At 35.9% G+C, this 15,071-nt stretch overlaps 1 protein-coding gene across 1 annotated transcript; it reads right to left on the bottom strand.

Moving 5' to 3' along the window:
* Positions 1 to 79: 79 nt before the first annotated feature.
* LOC122797670 (trace amine-associated receptor 3-like) lies at positions 80 to 1,078 on the bottom strand. The gene has a single exon (XM_044066241.1). It carries the CDS (start codon positions 1,010 to 1,012, stop codon positions 80 to 82), a length of 933 nt encoding a protein of 310 aa, XP_043922176.1. The 5' UTR covers positions 1,013 to 1,078.
* Between the last annotated feature and the right edge of the window lie 13,993 nt (positions 1,079 to 15,071).

The following is a 15,071-nucleotide window of genomic DNA, read 5'->3' as shown; positions in this document are numbered from 1 at the left end:
TCTAGTGATAATTTAAAACTTGATGGCGGTTGCATGCTGTTTTAAAACAGCACTGTACTTTATTGAACTGAACTGTTTGTTAATGATTTGTAGGAAACAAATTAATACAAGAAGAAGCTTCAGTAAATATTCTTCCTGATACAACTGTTTTAAATGCTGCCCTAAACCAAGGGTAAAAAAATCCATATATTATGGGATTACACGCAGAATTAAAATATGCTAGCCAACCAAGGGTTTCATAAATAAATGAAGATACTGAAATATTGAAAAAGGATTGAAGTACTACTACAACATAAAAAGGTAACCAGCAAAATAAAAATACACCTGTTATCAATCCTAAAGTTTTAGCTGCTTTTGATTCCACTTGTTTTAACCCTCTGCTGTGCATTTCTTTTCTAGAAGTGGTCTTTGCTGCTGTGTTATTAATAGCTGCAAAATGATTTCTGGCAACAATAAATATCTTACCGTATATACCAAGCATTATCACAAATGGTGTAAAGAAGAACACTAATGGTGTAAATAAAGCCAATATTGTATTAAAAGTTACATTACATATACCTTCACAGTTAAAATAAGCTGGATTAGAGTCATCTTCATTCCTACCTGTGAAAACTAAACCAAAACTGAAACAAATAGGTACTGCCCAACATACTGACAAAAACATTGCTGTTACCTGAAATGTGATTTTTGATGCATAGTGTAAAGGGTCACATATGGCATAGTAACGATCAATAGCAATAAAGCAAAGATGTAAAACAGAAATTACTGTAAAAGCTGAATCTAATATTGAGTGAATTTTACAAAAAGTGTCACTGAAATACCAACATGCTTCAATGGATCGTATCATGCTAAAAGGTAAGATAAGTAACCCTACAAAAAAATCTGCAATGGCCAGTGAAAGTGTTAAAAAGTTGGTAGGAGAATGAAGCTGTCTGAAGTGGGAGACAGATATAATCACCACAAGATTTCCGCAAATAGTAGTTATTATAATTCCAGTCAGCAATGTGTACATGGTAACAGAAACTGAAGGCAGAAGGTTATTTTTTATACACGATCCTTCTATAGATGGGAAGCAGAATTGTAGTTCATCCAGACTTTCAGAAGCTGATTCATTCATTTGGATTCAATGCATGTTTGATTGTTTCCTTACTACAATTTTAGTTGTACGTACCTGTAAATAATAAAACAACATGTTGGTGAAAATGCAGTAATCATTTTAAACATAAAACTATGGCTTATGTACCATCATTAAAAAATATTTAATATCTCCATTCAGGAATTCTGGAATCCTTCTTGAGTCAACTTAAATTTATATCTAACTTGCAAATCTGAATCTTTATATGACCACTTGAATTTTAAACTTTAAGTATCTGAAATATAGTGTACATTCTTCAGACAATGAGAATGCTTACTGTGATTTCTAGACAGCAGAAGAGAAGTAATGTAAGTGGAGGGACTGCTGTATTTAAAAAGCTGTTATCTCTCATGATGCATATTTATTTTTTTATGTAACATTTTTTACTGGGAAAGTCCGACTTAGAACAAGGCCAATTTTCAGCAGAAGCCTTTGGAGAAATGCTCCAGATGCATGTCTTTGTAATGTGGGGGGAAACCGGACCACCCAGAGGAAACCCACACAAATGCAGGGAGGACATACAAACTCCACACAGAAGGTACCCCAGCTGAGAACTGAACCAGATAACCTCTTGCTGTGAGGCAACAAAGCTCCCACTGCACCACTGCGCTGTCCATATGTTTCTTATTTGACAAAAAAAAAAGGTTTTATAGAAGTGGCCTAGAATAAGATTCATGAACCACTTATACTTACCAAAATTCCTTTATTCCAGGTTTCTAATATCTGTGTTGTGTCATGAAGAATCTTGATCCAGAGAAACCTTCTGCTGCCAGTAGATTAGGATCATGAATAACACATTTACAGATGTGCAGCATGGGGAGATGTGTGGCTCCACAACTCCTCTGCTGCTACAACTGGGTTGACTGGAGCCAGCAAGGAAAAAAATAATGCATAATGATTCTGCAACCCCACTGCCTTCAGAGAAATCCCACCAGGATGCAGGTACACAGTGCATCCTTGCCATTTAATGACCCATGCATTGTATGATGTGGTAACCACTCACATTCTTCTTCCTGTCCCAGAATTAAATGGGGTTGTGAACCCTCCTCCAAATATACAGTATTTCACCTGTGATCAGTATCTCCTCTACACATGGTAGCCTACCATGAAAATGTCCTCCATGGAGCTACTCATCAGCATTAGACTTATCCTCACTATATCTACCAGTAAATGTTATCCTACCAACCAAACAATGATTACAAACTGTATCTTCAGCTGGCCTCAGCATTCTCTCCTGTCAGTGACATGAGCTTTCATCAGCCCACCTCCATACGTTTCTGTGTGATATATATGTCACTTGGCTCTCAGCCCCCTGTCAGTTAATAGTATCCCATGGTGCCTTCCCCCATCCACTCATCCTGTCCAAAACTAGCATTCACATCTCCTCCACATACATGGTCAGAAATCAGAGACATTGGCCTCTTCCTGAAGCACACTATGAGTGTCTGTAACTCCTGCCTACCCTATGTAGCCCAATGTCAATGACTGCAACTACCCCAAGCTCCAACCAAAGCCTGTCAAGTGATCACAGATCTCAATACTGCAAAGAAACCCACTGTTAGTAAATGGAGCAGCCTCCTAACCTGGTATGCCAGCTGGCAGTGATCAAAGAAGGACCTCGTGGAGTTCATCGATATTGACTGGAGTGCCAGCCACACTGACAAGCTTCTCACTTTTCTATGATATTGATACAAAACAATACCCTCACTTTCACCCAACATCAACTTTGACAGACAAGAATGATGCACACTTTTAATACTAACTTTTCATACTAACAAGGCAATGATTTTGTCAGAGAAGCCAATTTCATTGCATAGTATGTAGAAAATGGACCAATGAACAGTGCTAGACTCCTGCAGCTATGTCACCTCAGCTTTAATCAGATTTTCTAAAATGCATTCACCACACACCCCCAGCTGGCTGCTACTGCCATTTTAAAAAGGGCATTAACAGCTTATAGATGCAGAACTCTAAGAACTTGTGTACAGAAAACAAAGTTCTAACTTAGACTTTTCCAGTCAGAAAACACACTAATGCTACATCTATGGAAAAATAACCTGCTTCCAAAACATAACTAAATGTTAAATTAGAGAAGAAAATTGTATCTGGGTATCAGTTATGTGCATTTTTGTTTTGAAGCAGGATGATTAACACCTTTTTTTTAGCATATCCCTTTTGTAGACATCCATTCATGTCATGAACCATCCTGACATTAGGTCCAGTGTGTTTTTTATTTATATATTTTTTGTCTTTTGTTTACCAAGAAAGTCCAGCTGGAAATAAGCCCCATTTTAAACAGTGGCTGGGCGAGAAAGGCACCACATAAAAATACATATTTACAATGAACAATAAGCATTAAACATTACTTTGCAGATAGTATTGAGACAAACAGTAAAGACATGTATTGCATACTTTAGAAGTTATATTGTTTTACTTAAGTCAAAGACATATTAACATGTAATAGCTGTAGATATAAGAGCAATGATGATGCAGATAGGTTCAAGTACGAATATTGACATTAACGAGGTCGGATGTCACTAGAGCAGGAGCAGAAAACAGAGGAGCAAGAAGGATATAAGCAGAAATAATCAAGAAAACAACAAGCAGAAAAACTTCTGATAGTGGAGAGGTTGAGATAACAGTAGACAGGTAAGATGATGATGTGGGTAAGGAGGGGGTATTAGTAGGAGAGGGTCAATGATATAGGGTAGTTGTAGGAGCAGTAGGGGGGAGGAAAGTAAAAGAGACAGGGATAAGAAAGGTGAAAGAATCAGAGGGACTGATAGAGATTCTTAAGACTTAAACCTTTCCAGTGATACATATAGGACCCACTGGAGAGACAGGTATGTATCCCAGAGACTACCCATCTGTGGAACAAGGTCTCCATCCATGTGAAGCAGAATTCCTACCTAACCCAATTCAAATCTAACTTGGACAATTGGAAGGGGAACAGGAAATTCATCTCTGGCTTGTCACCTGTGTCTGTAATGGACACAGACAACCTGTAAATGATTCATCTCCCAGGCCCCTGCTTATAAGTGTTTCATCTTCCAAGCCCTTGCATACACGTATCATGGACACCAGAACTTGTCAGAGATTTGGGATGCATGGCTAAGGTTAAAAAGGCCCTTGTGGTCATTAGCCTAGTGAACAGCTATGAGCCTATGAGAGATTAACAATTGAAGAGGAATGGAAAGACTTGCAGTTCTTGAATCACAGAATAACTTTCCTGCACTAAATGCCATTTCCACAGGCTAACACAAATGGTTAGCGACAGTCCTGCTCATGAGCATATTAGTTAATTAGTGCAGAAATACCATGAAACTTTCACTGACTACTACAAATACAGGTCATATCACTGAGAGATAAAACAATAATATCCTGTTCCCTTCACAGCAACCAACACATTTAAACTGTAATTATGATGTATAAAGGTAGCTTATTCAATTCTACACTAGACTGGCCTTGAGAATGCACCTTTATATGTTAATTTATTATTTATTGTAATGTTTTAATAGATAGTTAAAAAATTGGGACCTATTTACTCATGTCCTCCAGCTACAATGAAAATGTAGTTTGTGTTTCAGGATAAATCATTCTTCCTAAGTGCTGCCTGTTTTGCTCCAAGCACCTGTCAGATTCAAAACAACTGCACTGAAGGCTATAGCCTAAAATCAGATAATTTCTTTATTGCATACAACTGGTTTAAATCTAAAAATCAAGCATAGTGATGGATAAGTCCCATAGCTGTAAAATATAAATATCAGTTGAATGTATTTGGTTCAATCTGCAGGTCTTATAGTATCTTGCAAAGAAATAAATCTCCAGAAGAGTCAAGTAAAAAGGAGTGCTGAAGTTTTACTGCACAGTTTCAATAAAATGGGAATCATTGTCTGTTTTAAACAAATGTGTGTATTTTTCAAAAAACAATTTCCACTAAACAGATCATAATCAGTGTTTCTCATGACCCCACTGTTGTGCAATCTCAGATAATATTTAGAGATACAGGTGTGGGAGGCATGGAGAGGTATTTGCAAAAATACTACTGTGTTTTTTCATCACAATCAATGATTTGTGATATTCACTTTTTTCTTTTCTGCTTTATTTTTGTTTGTTCGTTTCTTTTTCAGATCACTTTCAGATAAAGTTCAGCACACTGTGTAGCCATAGATGCAGTAGGAATACGCATATTCAGTTACAGCATAATTGCTGTAATTCCATGATTACTGTAATTTGATATTCTATAGTCTTGGACTCATTTACTGGTGATTCACATACTATTCCCTCATGCTCCCAAAAATGTAATCATTTTATTATACTGGGCTTTTTAGGCTATCAAGTTAGGGTACAAAACAAATTTTATCTAACAACTAGGCTAATGCTGTCAGGAAAGGAAACACGTTTGTTTTTAGCAATTTTGTATGTGCTCTAAATCTTTTTTGTTTGTTTTCTTTTAATTAATTACTGCATTCATTTATTCTTTGGTTACCAGCTTAATCCATGTCAGGGTTTCAGGTGATCCAGAGATTACCATTGTATTAATGGGTGCAAAAAATGATTCTTTAGAGGGTGTCAGACCATTTTAGGATGCATATACACTCACTCACTCTCACACAACTTGCACAACTACAGACAATATGGAAGATCACCAGTTCAATGACAGAATACCATTGGAATGTGGAGAATAATCTATACTGCCAAGATAAGTAGATATGGACCCAGGGAAGTGATATGGACTATCTTAACATGATCTGATGGATAAATCGCAGGTAAGAAGAATGACACTGATCATGTGTTTGCTATTTTCTGTGATGGTAATACTTCATCATTCCTCTGAAATTTCTCTCCCAGTGCTCCAGTATGATAGCTATCTTCATGTGTTTCAAGTTACTTCTTTTTTATAATGCATCTATTATAATACAGCAATGAAACAATACAAGTATTTATGCATTTTTTTTTTTGTTCACCACGCTAAGTCTCTAAGTCTCTGATCACAGTGGATCATTTTAAACTTCAGCCCAGGACACACAACCAAAAGTGAAAACATCCAACCAAATTATACAGTCAGTTAAAGAGAGATAGATACAGGCACATGTGTGCCAGTAGATACAGTTTATGGTTTTCAATGTAATGTTATGGTATTCATTATATTATATTTTTTCAAAGTGAGATTTGGAAACTGTCAGAAAGCATGTATAGCCAGAAACAATATTTTTTTCATACTTTTCTAGAAACAAATTTTGATTCATCATCACACACAGATATTTTAACCTTTCTTATTTCTCAGCATTAGTGTGTGTATGAGTGTGTGTGTATGTGTGTGTGTGTGTGTGTGTGTGTGTGTGTGTGTGTGTGTGTGTGTGTGTGTGTGTGTGTGTGCTATCACACAACTGGATACTTCTGTCAACAGAATGTGATGTATTTGCCTCTTGACAGAAGGATTCAGTAAACTCAAATGACGTCCTGTTTTCTTTCTTTCAAACTGGAACACATATTGTTCTACTATAGAAGAGCTGAAAATACTGAATGTACTGCTAAATGACAGATAAAAGTACAACTTGTAGGAGAAAAAGGGTGCTCATTGTGCATAGCCTGCATGTCATCCCTGTATCTGCAGGTGTTTTTAGCAGGTACTCGAAGGAGAACAACCAACTGTAAACACACAGGAACAAGCAAACCACCAAGAATGTTGAAGCCAATGGATCTCCTTTATTAAACAGTTGGTTAAGCACTTTCGATCACTAAAATCAAAACTTTATCAGAACAACTAATCCCACCGATGCATTCATAATATATTCTACTACAGTGCAATGGCAGATCAGGTTAAATGCAAAAATGTTCCCTGGATTGAATGATAGTTGTTCCTTAATTCCTATTTTAAAAATTAAGACATTATATCATTTAATATTTATAATTTGTTTCATAAGGTGAACTTATTGCATTGTTATATTCTAAATTTATTCAGTATTTTTTACAGTATTACTTTCATGTTTTTACATAGAGTTTTTAAATAAATGGTCACGTGACATTAAATGAGAGTATATTATGAATGAATGGGTGGGCTTAGTTGTTCTGATGAGGTTCTGATTTTAGTGAATGAAAGTGCTTAAGCAATGGTTTAATAAAGGAGATCAATTGGCTTTAACATTCTCGGTGGTTTGGTTTTTCCTGTGTGTTTTTAGTAGGTGTGCTTCTTTCCTCCTACAGCCCAACAACACAATCTAGATGAGCTGTCACTCCTCTAAGTTGGCCACTGGAGAAAGAGTGTGTGTGTGTGTGTGTGTGTGTGTGTGTGTGTGTGTGTGTGTGTGTGTGTGTGTGTGTGTGTGTGTGTGCGCGTGTGTGTTCATTTTACTGACATACAATCGAGGATTAGGTTTTTCAGCATTGTGCCTTATCAGTGCTGGCACAGACTGCAGCTCCCATGACCCTGAAATGGAAACTGAAATGCAGAAAGAACTGGGTAATCTAGATATGAGCAAATGCACACCCACACACACACACACACACACACACACACACACATACATACATGAACACACAAACATGCATGTGCACACACACACACACACACACACACACACACACACATGCTCGTGTGCAGACACACACACACACACACACACACACACATATACATGCACACACAAACATGCATGTGCACACACACACACACACACACACACACACACACACACACACACACACACACACGCGCACACACACACACACACACACACACACACTGAAACACAGAATTTATGTAGCATTCCTTGTTTTTTTACATTCTCTGCAATACTCAGATTTAGATAACAGATCCAAAGTTTTTAATTTTTATTTTGTTCTACTTTAAAGATCAAGAGCATTTTTTATTTCATCTTTATATGCAAAAATTGTTTGACAAAATTGATATGATAAATCTTATTTACTGTACAAATGCATATGCTGTGCATTCACTCCTCAGTCTTAGCAAATAAATGATTTTATCTATCTATTGTATTAATACTATAATAGAAATGGCATAATTTCTCTGTCTGCACAACAGATACATGTTGTTTTGTTAGACTATATATTTAGTATAATGCAACTTACCTGCCTCACATAGAAAGGATAGACAATGTGCAGCATGTGACCATGTAGGTTGTGTGTCATAAAATTATTATAGTCAAAATGCAGAAAATTATTCCATTACACATTTGACTAAATCATGAAATAATGCCTGCAGGAAAATTGCAGTACTGTGTATGTAACTGAAAAGTGATATACGCACCACTTCTTTTGTGTATCATGTGTAAAATATTTATTTAGTAGGTTAAGACTACTGTTAAGTTTCTCACAGACAGCAAACTTTGGCATGACTACAATATAACTCTTCAGGAAATGTATAATAAAATATAGTATTAAACATGAAAAAAACACCTCTGTGGCTTAAAATAGTATACTTTTTTGTTAGTGGTACCAACTGTTAGGTCACTTATAACTATATATCTATAGCTATATATATATATATATATATATATATATATATATATATATATATACATATACCAGAGATAAATGTGGTGCTCTGCAATGTATAGCACTCTTCCAGCCACTGTTATATTCCTGCTGATGCCAATTCTGTAACAACAAACATTCAAAAGTAATTTATACTTTGATTATAAAGTATTCCTAGTACAACTCTCAATGGGTCAACAGTTCAGTGGGTTGCAGTGTTACTGGTTATGAGCTCTGTTCCTACAGCAGGCACTGATGCTTGTTTTCAAAATCTAAAACTACATGGCAAGAGGAATGGAAACAGAAATTCTAATGTGCTTTCCATTAGATGAGAAGTTAAAATGATGTCTTGATGACCCAAGGTAATGCTATTCTGTGTAGATGCTTTTATTACAATTGCTCTGTGAAGAATGAGGCCTATCTATGATGTTCTTGCCAACTCTCTTCAATTTACAATAAATCTCTCCACAGACTTTGAGACAGGAGGTGTAATCTGGATAACTATGCTTATCTAAATTACTAAAACCATCACAAGGTCCTGTATATGGAAATAGATGACAGTAGAAAGAAATTAAGGAACATTCTAGGGATCACAGAGTATAAATGTGGGAAGTGACAGGATTCAAATCCAGGTTTTTAGATTAACAAATGACAACCTTGAGTAACCGAATTATTATACTATACTATACTGCCTCCTTTAAGGAAAAGGATTTTGGAATAAAATTTATCAGTGCTAAGCCATTCTAAATCTTAAACTGTGATGGTAAATGACAATTGAAACACAATATGTAGTCTAATGCACTTAATATGTTAGACTTTGCTTTTGGAGTCAGCCTGTGTTCTATTTCTTCCTAGACCCATTTTACCTAAAATATAACGTTCTGAGTTCATTTTGTCATGAGTTTTTAATATTTTTATACCATTCTGACTTAAATTAACATAACAGCAGTTCAAACACAAGACCTTTAAAAGCATCACAATTTTCCTTTCCTACTGGCATCAGCATCTGCAGTATTACAGAAATTAAGTGTATCCAGGAGGTACTAGGTCAATGCTCTCAGAATGTATGTCCTGTGATGAGCAGTGTACAGTCTTTAATGCTAAGGGCATATAGTTAAATGAATCTGGTCATAGCTACTGCAGTAACAGCTCTAAGTTTCATATGTTTTGTTACGCAAGGAAAGAGAGGTGCCATATCAGTCACTGCTACAAATGACAGTATCACCAAAAAGACACACCTACCAACAGACACAACTGTGTCTAACTGTATAACTGCTCTGATTTATTTTTTTGTGGCTGTATACTGCTACTTTGTTGTGAGAGTCAGGAGTATATTCTATAATGTGTGAACTAACATATTTTTAGACATGCACAACCTTATTTATAGAAATGTGTAAAGGTGATTTGGCGTTCGCAAATACAACAGAACTGGAAAAACCAAACAAAAACATCAGAAGCTATGCTGTCTTGAGACGCCTGAACATATCCAAAAGGCAATTCTTGTCTGGATTAATGATTAGCTGAAAACCAAGTTGCCCATAAAATCCAACATTTATTGAGTGCCGACAGGTTACAAGTTAAGCGCTTTCACCCATTAAAAACACGGGCTTCATCAAAACAAAATTTTTAAAAAAACAATTACAGTTTAAATAAACATTTTGGCGCCAAAAAGGTGGCTGTTTAAAGATACAGATCCTTATGCAAGAACCTACATGTTCAGATATAAAGATGTCAAAGCCAACCATTATTTGACATATAATTGCACCCTAGTATGTGTAGAGATAATGTCTTGTTTATTGTGATTATAACCTAACAATGGGGTATATTTTTCCCCATTCCTCTGTAACCTGCTTACTCACTTTAGACATCATATTTATGTCATACCCTCTGTCCCTGAATAGAGACGTGATGTAAGCTACTTTCTTCAACATATCAGAATGATGTTAACTCATCCGAACAGCTCTTGTAAGCTGTCCTTTGTATATATTTGTTAACAATTTTTTAGGATGGCTACTGGAATATTCCAAATAACTGTTTGAGAATATATTTTTCCTGTGTATTCTAGACAGAAGATCTTTATCACCTTTAAAAACAAAAGTATCTAAATAAGCTATACCTTCCTGACTATTGGAAAAAGTAAATTTCAAATAGTCACTGCTAAGATTGATGTAGTCCAAGAATTTTTCCAACATATGCTCACTACCATCCCACAAGATGTAAATAACACAATAAACAAGACATTATCTCTACACATACTGAAAGACATACTGGTATAGAAACTAAATTCAGTAGAGCTTGTGTTTTGGAATATGGTCCATATGTATTTAAGATTAAGGAAATTTTGACCACCAACTGGAATATTATTTTAGCAGATTATGACGTAGCACACATTATAGGATCCCAACCTATTTTTGTTAACAAAATGGGACCTAATATAAAGAAATATCTGGAAAGAGGTCCTGCTTGTAAGAATCCTTCCAAACATACCAACAAATATGGTAGTTGTAATTTGTGTTATACTATATATGAAGGAGAGGGAATAATATCGGATAACATCAATAGGTCCCATATTAGGTTTAGACAGGGAAACTGTAAGTCCAAACTAATTATATATTTAGCTAAATGTTCTGTTTGCTCAGGTTTTTACATAGATAAGACTGAAAGGCGTTTCATAAGCGTATTTATGCTCATATGTATAGTATAAAAAAGGACAAAAAAATGCGCTATACAGGCATATAAAAAAGTGGGGGGACAAACACAATTTTAAGTTTGCAATTTTGGACACCATTAAAATTGACCCAAGGGGGGGAGATTACAAAGGTTTGCTATCTTATAAGGAAATGTGGTAGCAACTTTATACAGATGCTTCTTCACCCCCAGGGCTCAATGATTTTATCTCCATAAGACCGTTGTTGAACAAGTTAAATCAGCATTAGCAACATTTGGACAGTTTGCAATAGATCAAAAGGAACATACTTTTATTGATTGATTTTATAAATTGTCCTTTTAATTGTATAACTTACACAGTCTAGGGTGCAATTATATATCAAATAATGGTTGGCTTTGACATCTTTATATCTGGACATGTAGGTTCTTGTATAAGGATCTGTATCTTTAAACAGCCACCTTTTTGGTGCCAAAATGTTTATCTAAACTGTAATTGTTTTTTTAAAAAATTAGTTTTGATGAAGCCCGTGTTTGTAACGGGTGAAAGCACTTAACTTGTAACCTGTCGGCACTCAATAAATGTTGGATTTTATGGGCAACTTGGTTTTCAGCTAATCGTTAATCCAGACAAGAATTGCCTTTTGGATATGTTCATGCGTCTCAAGACAGCATAGCTTTTGGCATTTTTGTTTGGTTTTTCCAGTTCTGTTATTTATAGAAATAAAACACCTTACTGCCTTGTTGCTTACGTTCTTTCAGACCCAAACCCATGTTGTCTTTCTCTGTCTTCTTTGGCAACCTCACTTCCTTCATTTGCAGTCACAGTAATAATATTAGCATTACCACTTACCTCCCTTCAGGTGTACCATGGTCCCAAGGAATCATTTGTGGTTTAACAGTGGCTTTTCTAACCTCCTTGTCTTGTTGTCTTCAGCATATAGAACCTCACAGTGGTTTAAGCATGCTGACAATTCTTGCACAAGGAAGCAAATAAGGCTGCTGATGCATAAAGTGGTGGACAAACTCCTGGGTCTGAATCTTCTTGTCTCTTCCAGTCTGGAAATAAAATAAAGTCCTGCAGATTAAGGCAAGCTGTACTGTATATATAAGCCAATCATATTACAAACCAACAAAAGGATAAAGTTCACTGAATATACAATTAAATCATTATAATACATAGACTGATACATGTTTTCCATTAATCTGTCTTTTGAATATCTTACAGGGTCCAGCCTTGCTGTGGATCAACCACAACCCTTTCCATAACTGGGCTTCCATTGCTGTGTTTTCAGCTGTCAAGCCATGAATGACTGCATCATGGTCAGATGTCCATCTCCTGCACCAGCAGGATGGCCAAATCTGACACCACAGACTTTTATTATGTAGTAAATATATAACAGCAGTTGTGACCTGAAGTCCTACATCTGTACTCTACTCTGTCGTAATTCAAGGTTAGCCACATTTAGATATAAAAATAAGCCTGTATCGTACCTTTCTTCATGGCATCCAGACTTTTTCCCATCTTCTGAAAAAGAACATTAAAATTCAGTTCTGCTCAGTTTCATCAAACACTATTGCAGTGCTAAAACTTGTTTGTGGGATGCCCTGTATACTACATTTGTACAGATGGTCACTTCCCATAAGTATGTACATGTTTGTAAAATTAAAGTGTTTCCATTTATATTTAGTGATCATTTAAATAACTTAAAAGTATATTCAGCTAAGTGCAATTTAATTTCATTTTTGCCTATCTGACTATCTGATGTATTGTAATCCCACATCTCATTACCTGCTCTTAGTTCCTTGTTTTCTCTTACTGTATCTTCACAGGTGAATGCAGTATTTGACTTTTCCTCTGAAGCACTGAACAGAACCAACAGTCTGCAGTTATATATAATCCTGTGATCATATTCCCAGATGTACTTCACCAGGCACCAGCCATAAGCACAATATGAGGTTTTGTGGGCATTCTATTGCTCAGGTTTGTGTTTTGTGTTTATATGCATACTAGGACAAGCAAATAAAAAATATCTTCTTAAATGTCAGGCATTATTTAATTTGGCTCACTTTTTCTCAAAATTAACTTTGTTTACAAGAAAAAAATAAATGTTTTAAGGTTTTCATCACGTATACTAAACTTACAATCAACAGATGTAAGAGGTGCAGAGATGCGGAGAAGAGATGTATAACAACAGTGAATATAGGAATCAGGTTCTCTAATAAGGTCAATATGAAGAAGGACAATTTGAGTAAAGCAGTGTTTCTTTTTTTGATGTCACACTTCCATGCACAAAGCTGTACTGAGTAATTTTAAGCAGGATATTAATAAAGTACAGTTTCAATTAAGTGGTGCTTCTTTTCTCTTTTCTGACAGATTAATGCATAACCGTATAATGAATGATTTATCTTCTACTGATAAGTGAGGAAGTGATGCCGATACTCTGTACCATTTGCATAGGCTTAGTACTCTACAAAATTCATGAATAAAACTTCAATGTGACTTACAAAAAAAAAAGAAAACAAGGGTTGGTACCATCCTTTGTTACTGTATGATAGCATGTCCTGGTTTGCAGGATGAATGTAAATAAGGAGTGGTGCCTTAAAATCACAGTTTATGAAGTTCACATTCGGCTGTACTAAGTGCCATGCCTGCTGCCTAACATGCTTCTGAAATACAGACACACCTTCTTTCAGTAGCATCACAGCCCCCAGTCCCAGGACACAGAAAAGTTTATTAGTGCTTCCAGCGTTATTATAAAGTTATCCAAATAATAAACCATTTCAGGCAAATGTAAAGCCCTACAGAAAGATGACAATATATAGAGCAAAGCATAAATATTTCTGTAAAACTTAGAGGTCAGCCAAAAATGCATATGCATCTTAAACTTCTTTGTGCCTGCTTATAAAGATACATTGGCATATAGGTAGATAGACAGATAGAAAGACAGAGAGGAAGACAGACATGCAAATGGTTATGAAGACAGATTTTTTAAGCATTTCACACTAGTGAATTGTCAGTTCATCAAAAGATTAAAGTGCTTGTAAAATTCATCAAGAACAGTCATCACCGAATGTTGGAGATGTCAACAGAAGGAAGATCAAGTGCACGTGGGCAAGGTAAGTGTAGGTTTTGGAGTTTAATGCCAAATCTTTCCGGTGAAGAGAAAGATTTGGCATTAGGTGGTGTGTGTGTGTGTGTGTGTGTGTGTGTGTGTGTGTGTGTGTGTGTGTGTGTGTGTGTGTGTGTGTGTGTGTATGTGTGTGTCTGTGTATATATGTGTGCGTCTATGTATAAATATTTGCAGGTTACAGTTAAAATAAGGTCTAGAGAATGGGGCTACATTTAGTTTTGTGCGTGTATGTTACTTTATGTGATGTTTGGCTGAGTATCTTGTGTAGTGATAGTGTTATGGAAAGGGTTCTTCTAAGCCAAGGTGTAGGTCTGTGGTTAGGGTAAAAGGCAGAATTAAGGTTTGTATGCATTAGTAAAGTGGTGCAGGGGGATGAAATTTCAAAACTGAAATTGGAAATTCAATGTTACAGCTAGGCAGCAAGTACTAACTCACTTGTCAGACGTGCAGGATTTATATTACCCCTCATTTCCAGGGTTCAAGGACTTGTGAATGCGTGGTAAAGGATTATCTTCCCATGCAAAGCTAAGGCTGACACTTGTTTTCTGGGTCTGCATGGTTAACTTTCAATGTTATTGAGTCATCGACTTTAAAAGTTGATATAGATCCTAAATACAAACACACACAAATATTTGTGCAAT

The sequence above is a fragment of the Protopterus annectens genome, chromosome 1.part0 (assembly GCF_019279795.1).
Source record: "Protopterus annectens isolate FY-2018-M chromosome 1.part0, PAN1.0, whole genome shotgun sequence".
NCBI lineage: Eukaryota > Metazoa > Chordata > Ceratodontiformes > Protopteridae > Protopterus > Protopterus annectens.
Note: the sequence above shows the minus strand (reverse complement) of the source record. Positions and strands in the feature narration are given on the sequence as shown.

Coding starts and splice junctions, on each gene's coding strand:
- LOC122797670 (XM_044066241.1), bottom strand. CDS start 1,012: ATGTACACATTGCTGACTGGAATTATAATAACTACTATTTGCGGAAAT.